Genomic DNA, 20648 nt, shown 5'->3' with positions numbered 1-20648 from the left:
TATTTGACTACGCTGTTACCAAAACTTCTCTTTTGAAGTAGCCTGAGTATAAAAGCTGTTCTGCTTATCTACACTCTAATTCTGGTAAAACAAAAATGATGCCAAAGATACCATAAAGTAGCAGGACAATCATTAAAGAGATTATAGCCTTGTGGCTTTCAGGACAAATCTCCAAAGGTTCAGAAGGGACATTGGTTTCTTGACTTCAGCATAAAAGCCAGCAGGAACACAGAGGCATACACTTTGTGGAGACAAAAGACAATTATTTTCTCACTCATCTGATTTGTTCTCTTTTGCAGTACATACATTTGGTGCTGCCAGGCCTAAAAGAACCCTTCCTTTCTCAGAAATTAGTATATCAGGAGGAAAGAAAGAAATTAAATCATATCTTTACAGCCTTCTGAGAAAAGCAGGTGTTGTGGTTTAACCCCAGCCGGCAACCAAGCACCACCGCAGCCAGTTGCTCACTCCCCCTCACTCAGAGGGATGGGGAAGAGAATTGGAAAGGAATATAAAAAGTCAAGAGTTGAGATAAGAACAATTTAATAATTTAAACAGAATAAAGAGGTAAGGACAACAATAATAACAATAACAATAACAATAATAATAACAATAATAATAATAATAATAATAATAATAATAATAATAACAAAATGGAAAGGTGAGGAAAAAAGGGCAAAGCAAAAGCTGTGCACACAAGCAAAGCAAAGCATTCATTCACCATTTCCCGTGGGCAGGCAGGTTTTTGGCCATCCCCAGGACAGCAGGGCCCCATCATGCGTAACGGTTACTTGGGAAGACAGACGCCATAATACCAAATGTCTCCCCCTTCCTTTTTCTTCCCCCAGTTTATATACTCAGCATGACGTCATATGGTATGGAATATCTCTTTAGCTAGCTTGGGTCACCTGTCATGGCTGTCTCCCCTCCCAATTTTCTGTGCCCCCCACCCCCCCGCCCTCTGGCTGGCAGGGCCCAAGGAACTGAAAAGTCTTTGATTTAGTATAAACATCACCCAGCAACAACTAAAAACATCCATGTGCCATCAACATTGTTCTCACATCAGAGCCAAAACACAGCACTCTACTAACTACTAAGAAGAAAATTAACTCTATCCCAGCTGAAACTAGGGCAGCAGGGCATATCAATAAATAAATCTATGTACAAGTATATCTTGTATAAAAATGTCATCATGGCTCTTACCCTGCAAGATAGTAATCATCTTTGCAGACCTGCTTCCACCTCTACCCTGTAACCCAGCAAGTGATCATACATTCAGGATCACGCCCACTGTGACTTCTGTCTAGCTATAGCTATGAATCATTTGTGTGGTTATACAGAGGGAGAAATACATTTAAAAGGGCAGAGGTTTAAAATGATATCAAGTAATAATGATCTCCAGAACAAACTTAGTAAGACTAATTCAAATCTTTGCAGAAGAAAAAAAGCTGGAAGGAGGTGGACAAGAAGTAGAAATATTCCAACTTAGATCCATGCTTTTATTTTTGCATTTGAGTACTTCTAGTGTTTTCTGAACATCAAAATCTCTCACTGACTCAAAAATGCTTAAGAGTCATGATTTCCAATGAAACTAGCATGATTTAGACAGTTAAAAGCTCTAGATGGTCTATTCTTAGTCCTTACAAGTCTCTTAAGTGACTTAACACTTGAGAAGAGCAGCTCAGCTCAGCTGGGCCCTGACACCTGGAAGTCCACTGCATTAAGTGCAGTAGTGGTCCAACCTTGCTGTCCTCGCTCACATGCATAATCCTTAGCCTAGTAAATAGTGTCAGTATCTTTTTCTATTTATCTTGCACGTACAAAGTTTTAAAATTACCAGAATCAGCTTTGATGTTTATGGGCTGAGCAGGAGTTCTTATGCCAGCTGGCTTGCTGGCTAGCTCAATGCAAGATTAGTTGAAAATATGTGAACTATTTGATCTGCATTATGACTTGTGCAATTTTTACAAATGGTATTCACCCTTTTGAGGTGTTATTACTGATACTTACACCGTCTTTGGGAAAAAATAAGATACAGCTCAGCACCTTTGAAGGAAGTATTAAATTATGCTAGAATTTCGATAATGTGCGTTTCTCATTCCGAAGCGAAAAGACAAGAGGATGGGGATCCGGAGAGGTCAAATGAGGACATTAGCGCAAGGACGCCGCGCGCCATCTCTCGGCGAAATCTGGGCCGCCCGAGGGGCGCGTGTCAGCGTGTACGCGTGCATCTGCTGGGAAGGATGGCTGCGTTGGCTGTGGGATCAGTGAGTTTTAACTGCCACCAGAAAATTAGCAAAAATGTAATTATCAAACAGACAAGAGTCGGTTTTCGGTGTGGCAAAATTTTAATATAGACAATTTTGGACGATTTTATGTTTGTCGGAAAATAACCTCACAAGCATCAGTACTGTGATTTAGTCATTCCTAGTAAATCACTTGCTGCTCCTCACCAGCATATTCCTGTGGCGTGAATCAGCATGTTATCTCTTACAGTATGGAAGGGATATGGAAATTGTTGAGCTAGTTTTTTTTTTTTTTTCAAGAGAGTATCGGCCCATTAATGTTAGAAGTAGCAGTCGGTGCTACAAATACGTGTTGAATGATCCCGGCTGTCATTTCGCACCTGCTGGCCACCATCACCTGTCCTACCCGTGCAATTAGGGCATTCCCTTCCTGTCTTCCTCCCTTTGTTTTGCAAGAGGATTTATTGGGAGCTCTTCAGAAACGTCCGCTTGTGTCGGTGCGCGGGACAGAAGCCGCGGTTTGGGGAGGCGGCCCCTCCTCAGCGTGCCTTGGGCACGGGGACTCCTTTCACTTAGTTTTGTCCGGGGGCCTCCTGCAGGCTCGGCGGAGGGCGGCGGGCGGGCACTCAGCGCGCTGCCGTGAGGCGCTACCGGCTCTCGCCGCTCGTAACGGCGGATCCAGACCGCCGCGCCCGCTGCCTGAGCGGCTCCGCCAGGGGAGCGGGGCACGGCGCCGCGGCCCTTGGCGTGAGGAGAGGCGGGGTGGGAGGCAGCCCCGCCGCGCGCCGGCCTGTTTCGCTCGCAGCTGTTCTTGCTCAGCCTGCCTTCCCGCTTCGGCACGGCGCCGCCAACCCCCGTGCACGGCTCGGCGCCGCCGCCGCGAGCCGCCCCGAACACCCCCCCGCTGCCAGCCCCCCCCAACCTGTTACTGTAAGGGCTGCCGGGGAGGGGCGGGGCTGGGCGGAGGGGCTCGCGGCCGCGCCGCCGAGCGCCATTGGCTGCCCAAGCCGCCCTGGTGCCCGCCCCCCTCCGCACACTGTTATGTCTGTGTCTCGGTGTCAATCGGGCGGGCGGTGCGCATGCGCGGCGGGCACTCGCCCAGGCGGCGGGGCTGGCGAGAGCGCTGAGGCTGAGGGCGCCGCGGGCTCGGTGTGGTGCGAGGCGAGGCAAGGCAGCCAGCGAGTCAGCCAGCCAGCCAGCGGGAGCAGCGAGGCAGATGATGTACGCCGCCCGCCCGCCGCTTCTCTGCACGCCCGTCGTCGTCTCCACGTCTTCATGAATTAGCGCTGCGGGTGGGGGCGACGGACCGGAGCGAGCGCCCCAGCAGAACCGGCGCCCCAGGCATGGCCAGCTCGGTGAGTACTGCGCTCCCGCCCCAAGCCCCCCGCGCTGCCCGGCGCCGCCGGTGCTCGCCGCCGGGAAGGGGTTGGCGTGACGGGGGATTTGTCTTCGCCTGCGGCATTCCCTGCCTCCCGCTACCTCCCCGCCGCTTCCGGCATCGGCACGGAGCACGCACGCACCCGCAGCGAGGCGGCGGGTGTCGCCTGAGCCGCTTTCCTGCCGCCGCACCGGGGACACCGAGCGCGGAGGCGCCGGGAAGGGAGGACGGTGTTGACAGCGGCCGCCGGCTGCCCGCGCCCGCAGGACGGCACCGCGGGCCGGTGGCCGCGCCTTCCCGCGTCCTCCCGCCGGCAGCGAGAGCTCCTTACGCCCTCGCCTGCGGGTCCGGCTTTCTGCCGCAGGGTTGCGGTGAAGCCTTCTTGGTTTTGTGCCTCTTGCCGGGTGTGCGGTGCCGTTGTGTCCGTTGTGTCCCTCCTCCGCCTGCGATGGGGCCGGTCCCCCTCGGCTGCCCGCCCGGCCGCGCTGCCTCGGGCGCTCACCGGCGCTCCCCGCCTCTCCCCCCTCAGGGCGCCGTCCAGGTGAAGCTGGAGCTGGGACACCGAGCCCAGGTCAGGAAGAAACCCACCGTGGAGGGCTTCACCCACGACTGGATGGTGTTCGTCAGAGGACCCGAGCACAGCAACATTCAGCACTTCGTGGAGAAAGTCATCTTTCACCTGCACGAGAGCTTCCCCAGGCCTAAAAGAGGTAGGTAGGGCCCGCCGCGGGCCACCGCGCCGCCGCCGCCGGCGTCCTGCCCTGCCGGCGCCGCGCTGCCGGTAGCGGCGGCTCCCTCCAGGCGAGCGCTTCCCGGCCGCCTCGGGGCGGGCACGGCTGACAGCACTGTGCCGGTCTTCGCGCAGAACAAAAGCGGCCGTCGCTGAGGTGATGGGCTGCCGGCGGCCCTTTTCCCGCCCCCCTTGGGGCTGCCCGGTGTCGCGGTGGGGTCCGGTCTCGTTTCTGCCCCCTCCGCGCTCCCGCACTTGCTCCCTCGGGGGTCTCCACTCGGGTCTGGGTCCCGGCTCCTCCCGGTCTCTTAACTTGTCGGTGGCTGTCGCGGTTTAACCTCAGCCGGCAGCTAAGTAGCACGCAGTCGCTTGCTTGCAGCCCCCCCGCAGGGAGGAGAATTGGGGAAGAAAGTAAAACTCATGGGTGCAGCTAAGAACAATTCAATAAATGAAATAAAATATTATAGTAACAATTGTAATGAAAAAGAGAGAGAAATAAAACCCAGAGGGAAAAAAACCCAAGTGGCATACAGTGCAACTGCTCATGACCCGCTTACTGATGCCGTCAGTCCCCTAGCAGCGATAGGCAGCCCTGGCCAACTGTGCCCAGTTTCTGTATCGGGCATGGTGTTCTGTGGTGTGGAATCTCCCCTTGGCTAGTTCGAGTTAGCTGTCCTGGCTCTGCTCCGTTGCAGCGTCCTGTGCACCTGCTCACTGGCAGAGCAGTGGAGACTGAAAAGTTCTTCGTTTAGAGTAATCAGTACTTACGCTGATGGTTTAATTGCTGTGTCCTCCTGCTGAATCTGAAACACAGCATTGTACCAGCTACAGAGGAGAAAATTAACTCTGTCGCAGCTGAAACAAGGACAGTGGCATGGGGCTGACTTATCTCTCAGGATAGGTCTCCACCGAAGGTTTTTGCTCACGTGTTGCTTTCTTCTGGCTAGTGTTGTTTTCTCTCGATGTACTAAGTATCTGCCTGAAAATGTGTTCCTGCCCCAGTTGTGGTACTTGCATTTGGACTCCCCCAGAGCTTTGCTTTCTGCTTTGTTCTGTAGCTCATCGTCAGGGCTTCACCCCTGCCTGAGTACATGAAAAATTCTTGAGGTATGTGTGGTGTGTGCATATGCATGTAAGTTGTGGGGGGAGAGGTATAAGAAGCCTTTTGTTTTCGTTTCTGATTTCTGAGCCCTTACTATCCTGGTTATTGTAGTTGGATTAGTAGGGGTAACAGTACAAATATAAGAAGTGAGCAGGTTTATTTGTCTATGCAGACACAATGGTTAGTAGTTATCTTTCATTTGATCTGTAATTTTTATTGGTATCTAGAACTCCTGCAGTGCCTTAAAACAATATCATCATAAATCCTGTCTGCTTAGAGCTAGTGGAGAAAAATTGAATGTTCAGGGAGCAAAAGACAGTTTGTGTTGAGATTTTTTTTTTTTTGTGGTAAGGTAAAGATTTATTTTGATTTAGTTTTTCTCAGTTTGAAGATACCAAGCTGTGACTTTTTTTTTACATCAAATATTGTTTCTTCTAGAATATTTTCCTTCCCTTAAGCAATGAAGTGGAAGAATTGCAGTATTTTAGCTGCTAAGATTATCTTCTGAAGTATAAGTTATTAATTCCCTTTTACTATCAGAGTATCAATTTTTAGATCTACTGTAAACCAGTGCAGTATTGCACAAATGGTTTTCAGTGTATCACATATAATACTGCAGTATTTCTGATGAATTAAATTGCCCAGATTGTGCTGTGGAGTCTTCTTCGTGTTTTCTTCTATTTCTTGTACAGAAAAAACATAACTTGAAGTAATTTCAAATAGTTTGGCAGAGAAACTCCTGAGAACACATCTGAGTAGCCTAAATAGGTGAGATAGCATTATGCATATTCAGTGAATTAGATGATCTATTGAAATCAGTGGTAGAAACTACATGTAATACTTTGAAGCTCTGTCTGCATAGGGGTGTTTGTGATGCTTTTATTATCCATACTTTATTTATTTATTGTTGTCTGGCCTCGGGGGACATGGCTGTGCAGCCCAGACTTGGAGGTTGGTTGCTAGGTGTGATGTGGAGCTTGCTAATTTAGGACTTTTGCAAGTGAGAGATGCATGGTTTGCCACTGGGAGTGCTTTGTCTCCAGCTGCTGAGTTTAGTTATGGAGTCATTTATGCCATTGTTTTAAAGTGTTTAGTTTGGGGTTTTATTCGCATGCACCATTTTCATGATGTGGCAACTGCTGGGAAACATGCCAGCTTATGTAGCCTGGGAGGGACTTGTCACACTGTGATTGCCCATGACTTGGACTATGGGAGAGCGCTGCAGCCACTCCCATCTTGCAGAGTGTAAGCTCAGATGGCGAGCACCCCATTCACTTCTGGGCTTTGCTTAGCCTCCTAAAACTACAGCAATGAAGGAAAAATAGATGGTGAGGAAATGCAGGCCCCTGAAGTCACCGTGGGAGAGATGAGCATTATGCTGCCAAGAGCAATCCATGTATCAATTACCTAGCACTTTTTTTCCGTGATTCAGAAGTGTTCAGGAGAGTGGTGGTGATCTGTGCCTTATAAATGGAAACACTTTGTTTGTCTTTCTAATTTACAAATACACTTAATTTTTTTGACAAAAGTAAATGCGCTCTGTAAATCAGTGCTTATAGTTTGACTTCAGATGGCCATCAGAGTGCTGTCTTAAATGTTGCATATTTAATAAGAATGATATGCTTGCTTGTAGTTGGTCAAACTACCTTGTTTTCCATCACTTCTTCTGAAGTTGCATACTTTATTGGAGATACTTTGTAAGTTCTCAAACTAATTCTGAGCCATGGGTTTAGCAAGCTGAGGTAGGTGTACAATATTAATCAAGAACAAGTACTAATATACTGACTAGCCATAATAACACTTAGTTCTCTGGTAAGTGATTTTTTTTTTTTTTTTTTTTTTTTGTCTCTAGATTTATGCTGTGAATGGCTGCTGTAAAAATGCTTGCTAGGAAAAGTTCAATTCATTAAGTCTATTTATAGAGCTCATGATCAGTTTGAAAATAACGAATGAATAGGCTACCGTGATTGTTATTAGCTCATAATGTGTTTCTGTTGATAGATCACTTTTTATTAGGGGCACAGTCATGCCAAGCATCAAGAGGGACAAGGGAGACTAATTATTTTTGGCACATTCATTTTGCAAGTTTATGAGAATAGCTGGATAAACTGCTGGCTACAATTCTGGCTTTGCTTATCTGTTCTGGCTATAGTAGGGATTCTGGTAATTAGTACTGGAGGTTGGTGGTGAGTTTGCAAAGGTGTGTCCAAGTGTTTGCTCTGCTAATAATTGCTGCAGAGCAAGCAGGGTCCTGTACCCTGAAGTTGGCATCGGTTTAGAGATGGCAACATAGCTAGGAACAGCATTCAGTGGAGAGCAGAGCAGGTTGGTTGGTTTGTGTTTATAGATAGGATGGGAAGGCGATGGTGACTAACAGGGGTGTCGAAAAGATAAGGTGACCTAAGAAATAGCCTCCTTCATCTTTCACTGGGCCTCACCTTAAAAACTTGAGCTTGGCAGCAGTTTCATTGTTTTCTGTTTGCTTTATGGTGACAGAGTGTTTCAGTGTATCCTTGCACAGTAGAGCATACAGGCATTCACAGTGGCTGGTTCCCTGTACTTCCTCCCATTTAATAGGCTGCTCCTGCCATCTGACTTCCATGAGTAATTTTATGGGGCTACAGGACTGCTTGTCACATTAAAGTAAGCAGACTCATGCCCAGACTCAGTTTTGAATAGAGTTTGCAAAACAAATGCTCTCCAAAATCATCGTGCAATCAGAAATACGGCTGTTTAGAAAGCCTCATCTGTTCTATGATGCTGGTGTAAATTGGTTAAGACATGGAGAATTTCTAAGATTCTAGCTTTATTTCAAAGCGTTTGTTGCTTGCCTTTCATTATTAATGTGAAGAAAATAGTGCAGTATTTTTAAAGCATATCTGTGGAACAAGATTTGTCATCAGGTTATGGTTAGTTTTGATCTGCTGCGATACTGCCTCCAAAAGAGGAGCTGACTTATGATTATTATTAGTCTTACAGTATTCCAGCTGAATAAGGAAATAAATCTCTTGTGTTTCAATGACTCATTATTAAGTACATGCAAAAAACTACATTGGAGCTAGCATGGCGTGAGTAGTTAAGTTTCTATTGATCAGTGGTGCATTTTGACAAACTACATTTTTCTTATTAAGAAAGAGATGGGCTAATACTTCCTTGCTAATAATGTAGTAAATATGAAAATAGTGATTTGGACACTGGAATAATGTAATTTGAAAAGTGGGAGGTGTTGCTTTCCTCCGCAGAGCTGAGGAGAACAATGCTTACCGCACCTGGGTTGAAGTTTTAAAATGATATGGCAAAGGATGGAAGTGGAACTGCTCGTTATTCTGCTATAGGATGGATCAAACTGTAACTTTCTTCGAGGAAGTCCACATTTCCAGTATTGGTTGTTTTTGTTAAGGCTGTGTGTTAGTGCAGCATGAGACTTCAGTAGACCAGAACATTTTGACATAGCTACTGTAAAAGCTGCCGATGAATTCTTCCTAGTAAACACATTCTTTATTTTCTCATATGAAAGCTTTTCCCATTTTGTTCCCACAATTCAACTAGGCGATATTTCTGAATAGTCTTCCTTAGAAAAGTCACAAAATCTCTTCTGAATCCATTGTGTTGTAGGAATCCAGTAAGGAGGAAGAAACTCTGAAAGATGCAGTCCCCATTATCACTGGCATTTTTTTACTGTTTGTTTTTTAAGATAACCTTGTCCCAGAGGCCATGGTATTTTGGGCCATGGCAAGGTAAGAATATTCTGGCATGGGAAGTGTGGTGTGGAGGTCAGCAGTGGTGTGGGGTGTGCCCTTCCTGGTGTGCTCAGTGTACAGCAGTTGCAGAGTAGAAACAGCATTAAGACCATCCTTCAGTTTGCTTATAAGCTCTTCTTGGGAAAACATATTTGTAGATAAATAAAATTCTGCATGCTATATTAGGGTTTAAAGGGTAAACTTCTTGATTTAGGAAAAAAAGTCATGGCTTTTTTGTGCCCTATACACTGCCTTGAAATGAAAAAATGCCAATCAAATTCTGCTTTTGTGCATTTGGATTCATTATGCAAAAACTGAACTAAATTGATTGCATCAATTGCTTAACTTGTGATGATCAGATTGGTGCAGCTTCCAGATGTAGATAGGTTCCTCCGTGGAGATGTTTGGCCTGCTGCTTTAAAGGGATGTTTAAATTTAGACAATTTTTTGTAGTGACAATTTAATCCTTTTGTGAAAGCATATCTCATTCTATATTCTGAAATAATCTCTAGTGATTTGTATTTTGGCTGTGAAAATGCTTCATGAAGCTCCCTAAAATATTGATAATATGCTGGCCATGAGAATGAAATGTTTTAGAACAAACTTTAATTAGAAGGAATGATGCAGTTCTTCCCTGGTTACTGTGTGGTGTTTTTTTGTTTATTTATTTATTTTAATTTGCTTTCAAATATTGTGTTAGGGGGCACATTAGTGGAAGAGAAGTGAAAGAAGATCCTTAATCTTTCCTTCCTTTCCTAGCCCCATTTTATTAATGCCTTGACCACACTGCAAATATTTCTGCCTTTAGTAGCTTGTATATTGTCTTGTAAAATTTCGGAGAAAATGGCTGAACAATATTATCTCAATGTTCTTGATTAGGTAGGGGGTTTTATTATTTTGCTGACTTTTAAATACTAAGTGTAAAGGGGAAAAAAAAAAAGTCTCTCCCTGCTCCATTTAAAGTCAGTGAGAGACTTCACTATTAATTTTAGTAAACTGAGTGGTGTGAGGGACCCACAAGCAGGTTCTTACCATGACTTTGAGTTTTACTTTTGTACCAACTAGTGCAGGTCGATGGTCAAGATCACTAAACAGGCAGTCAGTTTTCTGTTGAATATTTTGGTAGGATATTTAGCTACACTTGTAAGAACTTAGGTGTTTTGTTTAGATTTTTTTTTTTCTCCCTTTTACATTTTGCCTAAGCCTAACCCTCTAGGTATGATAGGCATGTGGGAATTTCTTTTTCTATCGGTCTTACAGATACAGGCTTGGTACTGCGGCTTTTAGGGCAGGTGCTGCTACTTCAGTTGCAAAATTGTGGTGTTATTAGGAATGGATTTGCTTCTCGGTGGATTTCAGCTATGGCCAAATGAAACTCCTGATGTCTAGCGAATGTAATTTCATTTGTTTAACAGAAACTCTTGGGGCTTTGTGTTGCTACTAGTTTAAGAAGAGGCTGAATAGCTTTGAGAGTACATGGAAAGTGCACTTCAAAACACCTAATTCAGCCCAGTGCAAATCACAAGGGCATCTCACAGCTGTCTCTTTCAAAGAGAGTTAGAAGAGTTGAATATAGAGAAGCTATCAAGTTTCATTTTTACATGAGTGGCGTCAGTAAATAAGTGGTGGCTTTGGTAAGATGCTGCCTGTATAGGAAGACCTGTTTCTAATAATTTCCCTTCCCTGGTACATGTCTAAAAACGATGACATGCAATGCCAATGCTTATGCTTTATTTTGAAGTTTACAGTGTAATAAGGACTTGATTCCTAGACTGGGCAGTTGTCATGGTTTAACCCCAGCCACTGACTAAGCCTCACACAGCCACTCGCTCACTGGCCCCCCACAGTGGGATGGGCGAGAGGATCAGAAGGGTAAAATTGAGAAAACTTGTGGGCTGAGATAAAGACAGTTTAACAAGTAAAGCAAAAGCTGTGCACACGAGCAAAGCAAGGAATTAATTCACCACTTCCCATGGGCAGGCAGGTGTCCAGCCATCTCCAGGACATCACGTGTAGCGGTTACTTGGGAAGACAAATGGTATAAATCCAAATGTCTCACCTTCCTCCTTCTCACCTCACCTCCCAGATTTATATGCTGCACATGGTGTTCTATGGCTTGGAGTATTTGGTTGGTTGGGGCCAGCTGTCTTGGCTGTGTCCCCTCCCAGTCTCTTGTGCCCTTCCAGCCCTCTGGCTGGCAGGGCCTGAGAAAATGAAAGGTCCTTAACTTTAGTATAAACATTACCCAGGAACAACTAAAATCATCCGTGTGGCATCAACATTGTTCTCACACCAAATCCAAAACACAGCACTGCACCAGCTACTCAGAGGGAAATTAACTCTATCCCAGCTGAAATCAGGACAGCAGTACACATCTGGTTTACAAGTACACAAATCTGATGATCCCTCTTCATCAGCAGTGATTTGCTGTCTGCGAAGACTTGCATTGTATTCAACTGAAATGAAATTAAATGCAGACTGAAGTGTAACAATGGGCGCAGAGCACTTGCTCAAGGTACGTGACTGTACAGTCTGTAAGTACCTCAGTGTGACAGGACATCTGACTAGCAATGCTGCTACATCCTCCAGTGTCATGAACTTACAGATTTTAAAATTTACCTGCACATTTTTTTTGTGTGATTTATTTGTGTGGTTTGTGTTCAGTGTGTGCTTTTTTCATTCTTCTGTATGGGATGTCTAGTTTCTGCTAGGTTTCTTCCCCCTGCCAGTATATTTCTGCAAGGGTAAATGATGATTTGTCTGAACAGCCAGTCAGTTCTGACTGTAATTTCTTAACTCTTAAAAAGAAGCCAGGTTATTTATTTCACATTAAGTTAACTTTAAATAGCATTTAATTGCTGATACAGTATTTTTAGTTCTTAGAAGCTAGGGCTACATCTATCTAAAGCTACATTATTTATACTCTGTGCTTACAAATCTTCTGGATTTTAGATGGTAGGAAATGAAATGTAGTTTCAGGGCTATCATATGCAAGATTTTTGGCGAGCCATAGAAGAAAACTCACTTGAAGTACAGGAAACCAGATTGTTGTGTGTAAGATCAGCTCTATCACTTTAGTAAGATGAGAGGGAAGATACCTCAGAATGTTTAAATCAGTAGACAGTCAAATTTATTAGCATTTATTGGAGAAAATGAAAACAGCTGGATTGTTTGATTGCTTTTTATTATTATTACTCTATTCTGTGCAGTCTTTATCCTTGTAAGAAATTTCTAAACAACATTGTTTACTGTTACAGGTTAGACAGTCTCAACTGGAGATAAAGTACGTTTAAGATTCTTCAGTGCTGTATTAGTAAACTGTAAAGTCCTGGAAAATGGTGTAGTTCAAGGTGTGAAGGCTGTTCTCATAACAGTGCAGTGCAGTATGGTTAGGGTTTTTTTTGGTGTGTTGTTGGGTTTGGGGATTTTTTGTTTGTTTTTTAAATTCAGGTTTAGGGGACATTGGAGAGGGTTATTCTGTCCCTGGTTCTAGTAGAATCAGTGGAAAAGATTGACAGCTTGATCGCTGCAACCTGTAAAGCCTGTTGATAATGCTTTTGATAGGTGGGGAAAGCACAGATTAATTTACAAAAGTTTGATCTGGAATGAAGTCTGTAGGCTGCTGCAGTTCAACTACATTAATTTTTGTGAGATTCTTATGATGGATGCCTGCACTTTAAACCAGCAGAACTTAGTTCAGACTAAGTGGCATCATTCTGTTCTTTCCTTCCAGGTAGTGATTGATAGGCAAATATGAAAACAAAAGAACAGTCAAATTCTAGCACTTCTATGTGTTTGTGTGAAAATTAGTTTCTTATCTTGTCACAAAACCACTTAGCTTCTGGTTAAAAATGTTTGGGTTTTGTATGACTGTTGGCTTTTTTGCTATGGTTTCTAGTGTATATAAAGGGGAGGAAGAACAGACTGGTATTTAGAAACCTTTGTATGCTGACTTAAATCTCTGTATGGCTATTTAATTTATAATTAATGTGTTATACTGTCTACTATTAAAGGATAGAGCTAAAATACAGATTTTTTTGCAATGTAGAAAATAATTTTGAAAATGTACACTGCTGGATAAAACCTGTTGTTCAGTACCTGTTAAAAAAATTGTTGACTTCTTTCTGGAGAGCTATTTACTTAATATTAGTGGATAATATTCTGTTACCACTAGGCAGAGTCAGCCATCAGAGAGTTTATCATCACTATCCTTGTGATGGTGCTCCTAGGCAGAGCATCTGTGCTCAACTGTCTCCCTTGCTTGCCAGCTACCGGCTGTATGCCATTAATCCCATGCTGGGTTCCTGCACTGGCTCTGGCTTGGGCTCTCTTTGAGGACTTCAGGTTTGTTCCTTTGAGCCATCTGCACAAGCCCAGTGGTGCTGGATTCATTTGATTTTAAAATTTGTGGCATGCTGTGGCAACAGAGATCTCAGCAGCTGTAACATCAAGTAAATGATAGATCAAATATCTTTTTTCTTTTTTTAAGTATGGTTTAGATCTGTTCTCAGCAGCTGTTGCGTATGAATTGCCTTTGTATGGTCCCAGTAACTTGTCCATAATTATGTGTAAAAAAGCATACAGTAGGATATATGTATTTTTCATATGGAAGCTTGCTCGTGAGGGCAAATACCAAGATAGGTATTTCTGGTTTTAGATGGTTATGATGGCAGAGATTATAGTGCAAACTGCATTATTATACACAACAACAACAACAACAAAAAGCATAGCTGAGCAAGAAATGTGAGATGGATTGATTTTGCTGATGAATGTTAGGATACTGAGTGGTTTGTAGTAAGTCTAAATTTACAATTTGTGCCTACCTTTCTAAAGCTTGTACATAAAAAAACTCCACGAGACTCAATGAGACACTAATCATTTTGCTTGTCCTAGATAGAAGTAATGTGAACATAACATAGTCTTGAAAGAGCAGTTGGCAGACAAGGTGTTCTGCATTTGTAGGATTGTAAGGGAAATAGAGGACTGACTTTGTATACTTGTAGGAAGACATTATTTTACCTTTCATGTGCTAATTTAATTTTAAAGGGCAAGTGATCCAGAAAGGAATAGTGCTGAGATTCAATTGAGACAAACTACTTGATGCTGTAAGCCTGGAGGTGAGCAACCGTGGTGTTTTCCATGTGTGTGGGGGAAGAAGGGCACTTCCAAAAACACTTGCTGTTAGTCAGAGCAGCCTTTCTGGTAGTGGAGGGCAGAAGTTTTCTTGAGGAATTCTCATTGAGAAGTATTAAATGGGTAAACAGCATTTGAATTCCTTCTGTGATCCAGCACCAGGCTCTATAAATGACAGTAAAAAATATTTGCCTATTTCATCTTATACAGTGCAAATTCCGAGTGAATATTTTATTGAAGCTCTTGGTAAAACCATTTACAGGATGGTTGTTTTTAAGTTGTCACAGCACTAATGTCATGCTTTACTGAAAAGCAGGAGAGGTGGATTGAACTTAATTTTATGTATTCTGAACATAGAGTTGCACAGGTCTGGCATAACATTCAAAGGTAGCTTTTTTAACTGGGATACTGCCTGATGATTTTTTTGTGGAGTTTTTTTTTCTTTAATTTCTTTTTTTTTTTTTTCCCCTCCTTATTTTGCTTGCCCAGTGTGGAGGTACACAGTATTTCTGGACACACTTGATGACTCAAAATGATTTAATGTTACTGCAAGGGTAGATAAAACTGTGTGAAAGAGAAATATACTGAAATGTGTATGTCATATTAGTGGGACAGAAATCAATCTCAGATCTGTTTTTATGAAAAGATCTAAATGAAAATAAATTTTTGGGAACTATTCCAAAGTATTTCTTTAAATACCTCTAAAAGTATAAAAATGAAGATGTTTCACTTTTGAAAGAACAGCATGTCCTTGTGCTATTTTTTGAGGCAATGTTGGTATGTTTTGCCTCTCTGACAAGGTAAATTTCTACTTGGGTAATAAATAGATGCTAATAAGCACAGAGTTGGTTTTTTTTAGCCAGATCCAATGCCCAGCCTTTTCCAGCCAATATCCAGTTGCTGTCTTTCATTAGGGGATGGCTTAGAAACTGGAGGTACTGCTCAGGATGGAGGACCTGCACCCAATACACACTCGCTTGCCATGTTCTGAGCTTTCCCAGGGCTTGGAGGCTTTGTTTTGCTGAGCACTGACTGAACTCACACCAGGCTTCAGACACTGGCTCCTGTGTGCCACAGGCAATGTGTGAGAGATTATCCAGCAACCTGCTCTCTGATGGATGGGCTGGCAGGGAGGCAGAGGTGGATATCTGCTGCCAGCAGATAAACACACATGAGATCTGCACTGGAGTTTTTAAGAAATGGTGAGGAGGGCTGTGGAAATGTTTTGGTGCATTTGAAGACTTGACTGCTGAAAGCATTTATGCAAATTGTTCCCAAAATTTAGTAGCTAGCCAGAGGATGGAAGTACAGTTGTACTTGTGTAGTTAACTGGCTTTGCACAAAATAAAAATAAACCCCAACAGGTAATCTTCAGTCATCTCAAAAATAGTGAGCAAGGAATAAAGACAGAATCTAATGGTGAGAGTAGTATCTGGAAAGGACATACATATGGTCTGAGAGGGGAAAAAAACCAAAAAATGTATTTTGTAACCATACCGTTCTGCTTAGCTTTTTGTTTAAAATAAAATCTTAAATTTCTTTGTGTGCTACACTAGATTCAAACTGCTTGTGAATTCCTCTTTGATATGTGAAAGTTCCTCATCTGTTTTGATGCAGCTACTGTTAAGGTTATGCCTCCTTGAGCTGCAAAGGTTTTCTCTCATCTGTGATATAATTCCTGCACTATTAAGACTTAAAAGCTTTTTGACACTGAAGTTGTTACTTCTTTGTCTGGCTGTCACTAGTTTGTGAAGTGTGTGGTTACTGTGAGTCTGTTAGTATTGTAAATGCTCCTGTTTGTATCTAGCAAATACTCCAGAACATAAAATCAAACTTCTTAAATTTGGTGTGGCTTTTTTTGTCCCTTTTTCATTTGAGCTATGTTTTAGCCCAGCTCTGCAGAATATTGCTCTAATGTCTTCTCATCAAAAAGTATTTTACCCATAACAGATAGCCTACACAGTAATTCGTTACAGTTAGGTTAATAGAAACAGCAATACGGTAATACAATTGCACGTCCTTATCTAAAAGCTAGGGATACTTTAGGAAGTTTCACTGGACTGTAAATATTTTAAGATTGGTCTTTGTGTGAGAACTGGTGTACTCTCTTGCTTAATATAAAGGCAACTGGAACACATAAATGTGTTCTCTATCTTGTGGTCTTAGCCTCTTCTGTCTCCTCCATGAAAGCGTGGGGGCATAGTAAGCCTTCAAACCAGACTCTGTATTTACCTAGCATACTTTCTTATAAGGATATTGGCTTTTGTTATTCTTCAGTACTGTCCTCTCAATGATCTTCCCTAGATACTTTTTGTTTTTAAGGAAGCTACTTAGAGCTGACTGTTACAAATGCTGTAGGGTATTCCTGTGTAAATTACTTTGAAGCAACTCCATCCAGGTTGTTTGGGTGCCTTGGCAGTCCTGTGCAAATACACCAAGACCAAACCTTGAACCTAAATGGAGTAAGGTACCCCCCAAACAGTACAACGCCTCAGTTTGCTTCCGCAGGCACTGCTGTGCTGTGCAAGCACTGCACTTCCAGTGAGTGGCTGGCAGTGCTGCCAGTCACTCTGGCCATCCTCAAGGCCGTAGAGGTGGTACTGAAAAAGGCTCTCATGGTGCTGTGTCTTGAAGTAGAACCTACTTTGGTCCTGGGGTGATTAACTCCCGGAAGCAGCAGTGACCTGTGGTCTACAGGCTGGACCCAGGTGGGCAGATTGTTCTGTGTGAATCCAGTTACAACACCTAGGAGCAAAGACCCAATCATTTCAATCATCAAAGAGAGTAAACTTAAGAAACCCACCACAAACAAAAACATGTAGGTGCATGCGCACACACTCACACACTTTACAAATACTGACTGTTCCATAGACATGGAACACTGTTTCTGTGTGGATTCTGTAGCTGTCCAGCATTTTAAGTTGAGGTGATGTACCTACACCTGCTGTGTTTGAAATCCTGTGCTTTAGAAAACAGAAAGTCTTTGTTGGATGTTGCACTTAATCAAAGGCTGTTCTTAAAATGGTAGTCATAAATTATTTTTAGTATTTGCTTTGGGCTTTATTGTTCAATGTTGACTCATCCCACAGCAGAAAGTTTATTTTTCACTTACAAAATTATTTCCAAACAAACTGAATGTCTTCACTGAGTGTACATGAGAATAGAAGTTATTATTTGACAAAGTAAATTTTGTCAAATACACTGTGAATTATTTGTTTTCATTATCCTTTCTATTGCCTGGAAACTAAATAGAAACAAACTGGTTTCTATGAAGCAGATCTACATTAGGTGACTTCCTTCAATTTTTGATATAGTAAAGGCAAAGTTAAACAACCACTGTAGGTCTTGCAGGTTTGCTAACAAAAGTTTAGTTGTACTGGTCTACTGATCTTAGTCTGCAGGGATATTTCCTTACATTTCTGTCTTAATGCCTGAACTGCAATTTTACAGGAATTGAAATACTAATAAACTACTTCTAGATTGACATTTTAAGTGAACAGTCAAAAGTATCTATGTTTCAGGTGGAATATTTAAATGGTTTTGGTGGGCTTTTTTTTTTTGTTGTTAGCAGCTTAAATCTGGGAATTTGTCAGTTTGTGTGTCCAGACAACGGAAAATTTTACATTTTGTTTTCTGTTTCTTCCTTTGTGGTCTGTCCTGAAGTGTAGAGAACAGTAATTTCTTGATTAAAATCTAAAGTAACCTCTGGTTGTTCAATGCATCTTTAATGAAATGTTTGATATGTAAATATTAAGTTAAGCTATGTAGCTAGCATGTAGCTTGTAAATGTGTTTGTATGTATTGTAATATTAGAGGTATAACCAGCTTTTTTTTTTTTACTTTAACAGTAGATTTTGAAATCTAATGCAATGATTAGCTCAGTATGTTTGCCTTGAGGCTTCAGTAACTTAATATAAACTCTGAAAAATTCTGGAACATTCTTTATTTGAAAATGAAACTATTCAATAAAAGAAAACTGGTATCTGTATCTTTGTATGAAAAACAGTGAAGCCCATAAGGGTGGTTAAGGCTAACATGCAGTCAGGTACTGAAGATAAGGCTTTTTCCTTCTCCCTGCTCTCCCTAGAGGGTTTTTTTCTTTCATACGCTTTCTGCAGCCTGTTGTACTGTACATTAATCTTATATAACTGGTCTTTAAACTGTATGTATAATAGTTTTGCAAAGCCAGTGTTGGGGCCCAATGTTTAACTGCAAATTAGGACTAGAGTATAAGTACAAAATGCCTTCCAGCCATGGTCAGGTATGGGATTAAAAGTTTTTTTTCAATTTTTCCTTGTCAAAGTTAAGAACAGTGGACTTCATAAAAAGTGTGCAAGATTTTAAATGAGAAACATGTTTCTTCAAAAGTGCTACCGAAGAATGGGAAGAGGGGGTGAATCAGGAAAAGGCTTAGATTAAAGGTTACTCTAATTTTTTAAAAATTTTTGACTGATTCTTTTCCTTGCTAGGGATCACCAGGTTGATGCCTGGTTCTAAAAGGAAGGATTTAAAATTAGCATTGTGATAAACAAGCCTGTAACTTTATGTGGCACCTCTAGAGCATGTGAGTTCATTCTGTGAAGAGAAAAAATGGACATGTGGGCATGCACATCGTTTATACATAGGGTAACTCTAGAATAGAGAGTTCATGATTCTAATTTAATATTGACTGTGTGTGTTTGTGTGTGCCTGCTCATGGTAGGAATTACTGGCAAAATTTTCTTCAGCCTTCCACCAAAAAACAGCCGGAACTTGAAATGAGCAAAGAGTTTAAAGGTGTTTTGGATTTTTTGTGTCTTTCAACCATTGCATATTATATTAGACTGATAGTTTTCCTTGGCTGACAGGGAGTTTTCTTTCGTACAAAGAAATACAGTCATCAGTCTTCAATTTTTTCAGTTTCACCTCTCAAATTCCAGGTCACTAAAGAGGCAAAAGCATTGCTGGTGTTATTTGAAGGGGTTATAGTGTCATCCCCTTGCCTCTCTTGAGTTGTATCATGGATATCAGAAACCACGTTGGTACAGCAAGAGCTATCTTCCCCTGCTTACATGAGGCGAGGACCTGTTCATAATATAAATAATAACACAGAGATAAAATGTAGCTATATAAATCCCCAGGCACCTGTGATAGTTGACTTTCAGTGTATTTGTAATTTGTTGCTGGCAATATCAGTTCCCTTAAAGCAAAAGATACTGTCTTTGCTGCTTCTGCATGCTTAGGCAGTTTCACAATTTCCTTTTACTATTTATGATTATTTCCCACCCCTTTCTTTGCTATCCATACAAGAAGGGGAGAGAGCTGAACAATTAAGCAGGAGAATGTGCTTCTCAACTTGCAGTAAGTATTGGGGGATCAGAGACAGGTGTAGTATGCTCCCCCCCTGCTTTCTGAAGTTGCCTGTATCTCTGCCTTCTGTGAAGCAGTGTTGATTTAAACTGTTGCTGTATCTTTCTTGTTCATGTTTGTGCTAAATCACTTTCCTTTCAAACATGGTCATCCCAGTGCTAAGATTTTGGTGTGTTCATGTTTGAACATGTGGGAATTGAAATGCTTTTATTTCCTCTCTGTCTTCTGGAAATTAGATTTTTAGCATTGCCATAAGATGGCTTTGAAGCCCTACAGCCAAGCTAGGATATCAAAGGGCTACAGGAATTCAGCCATAATTGTTTTATGGCTTGCCAGAAATCAGACCTATTTGTATAGGTAGCATAGAAAAGAGCTGTGATTTGACAATTTGGTGCCATTTATATCCACCATAAAAATAATGAAAAAGTTAAAGGGGTATTTTGGAAGCAGGAACTAAGCTGTAAATACAAATTGCTTCTGCATTTTCTTAAAGAAACAAAAAGGAAACAGGTTTTAGGAAGCTTTTTATTGAAGCAAAGTTAACAAGGACCCTGTCTACTTCTAAGGATATTTAATACTGCACTTGCACTGTCTAATAGCACATTTATTTGTTCCTTTAGTACAAGATCACATTGTCCAAAATATACAGATTAAAAAGGACTTAATTACTAATAACTCGGAAGGGAAATTAATGCAAACTTATGCAGCAGGATGAGTAAATAGTCCAAGTGACCTCACTTCTGGAAAACTGGAAATACTTCTTTTTTCTGTTGTGAGTATATGCATGATGCCCTTGCTGTCTTCTGGAAGTCTTACTCCAAATTACTTGTCCAGGTACCATTTATGACTGAACAGTTAAGTGTGCAGGCGTGAAACTCTAATAGGATACTTTCTCAGCGGCCTGGAGAAGCTATTTTGGAAATGTGTTGGCAATCTTATTTGAAAACCTGGGATTAGGAAGCACTGGATC

General features: G+C 42.1%; 1 protein-coding gene across 4 annotated transcripts in view; it reads left to right on the top strand.

Annotated features, from left to right (window-relative positions):
• Positions 1–611: 611 nt before the first annotated feature.
• Positions 612–20648, top strand: part of MLLT3 (MLLT3 super elongation complex subunit) — a 140016-nt gene continuing 119979 nt past the window's right edge. For 2 of the 4 annotated variants that reach the window (XM_080372899.1, XM_080372897.1), the window contains exons 1-2: positions 613–3601; positions 4154–4334. In XM_080372899.1, coding sequence (XP_080229025.1) covers positions 3590–3601; positions 4154–4334 — 193 coding nt within the window. In that variant the 5' untranslated portion in view covers positions 613–3589. Of the gene's footprint in view, positions 3602–4153; positions 4335–18872; positions 19670–20648 lie in introns of those variants that run through there. The other 2 variants (XM_080372898.1, XM_080372900.1) reach the window with 2 other exon arrangements.

This window comes from Falco punctatus (genome assembly GCF_963210335.1).
Source record: "Falco punctatus genome assembly, chromosome: Z".
Lineage (NCBI taxonomy): Eukaryota > Metazoa > Chordata > Aves > Falconiformes > Falconidae > Falco > Falco punctatus.
Note: the sequence above shows the minus strand (reverse complement) of the source record. Positions and strands in the feature narration are given on the sequence as shown.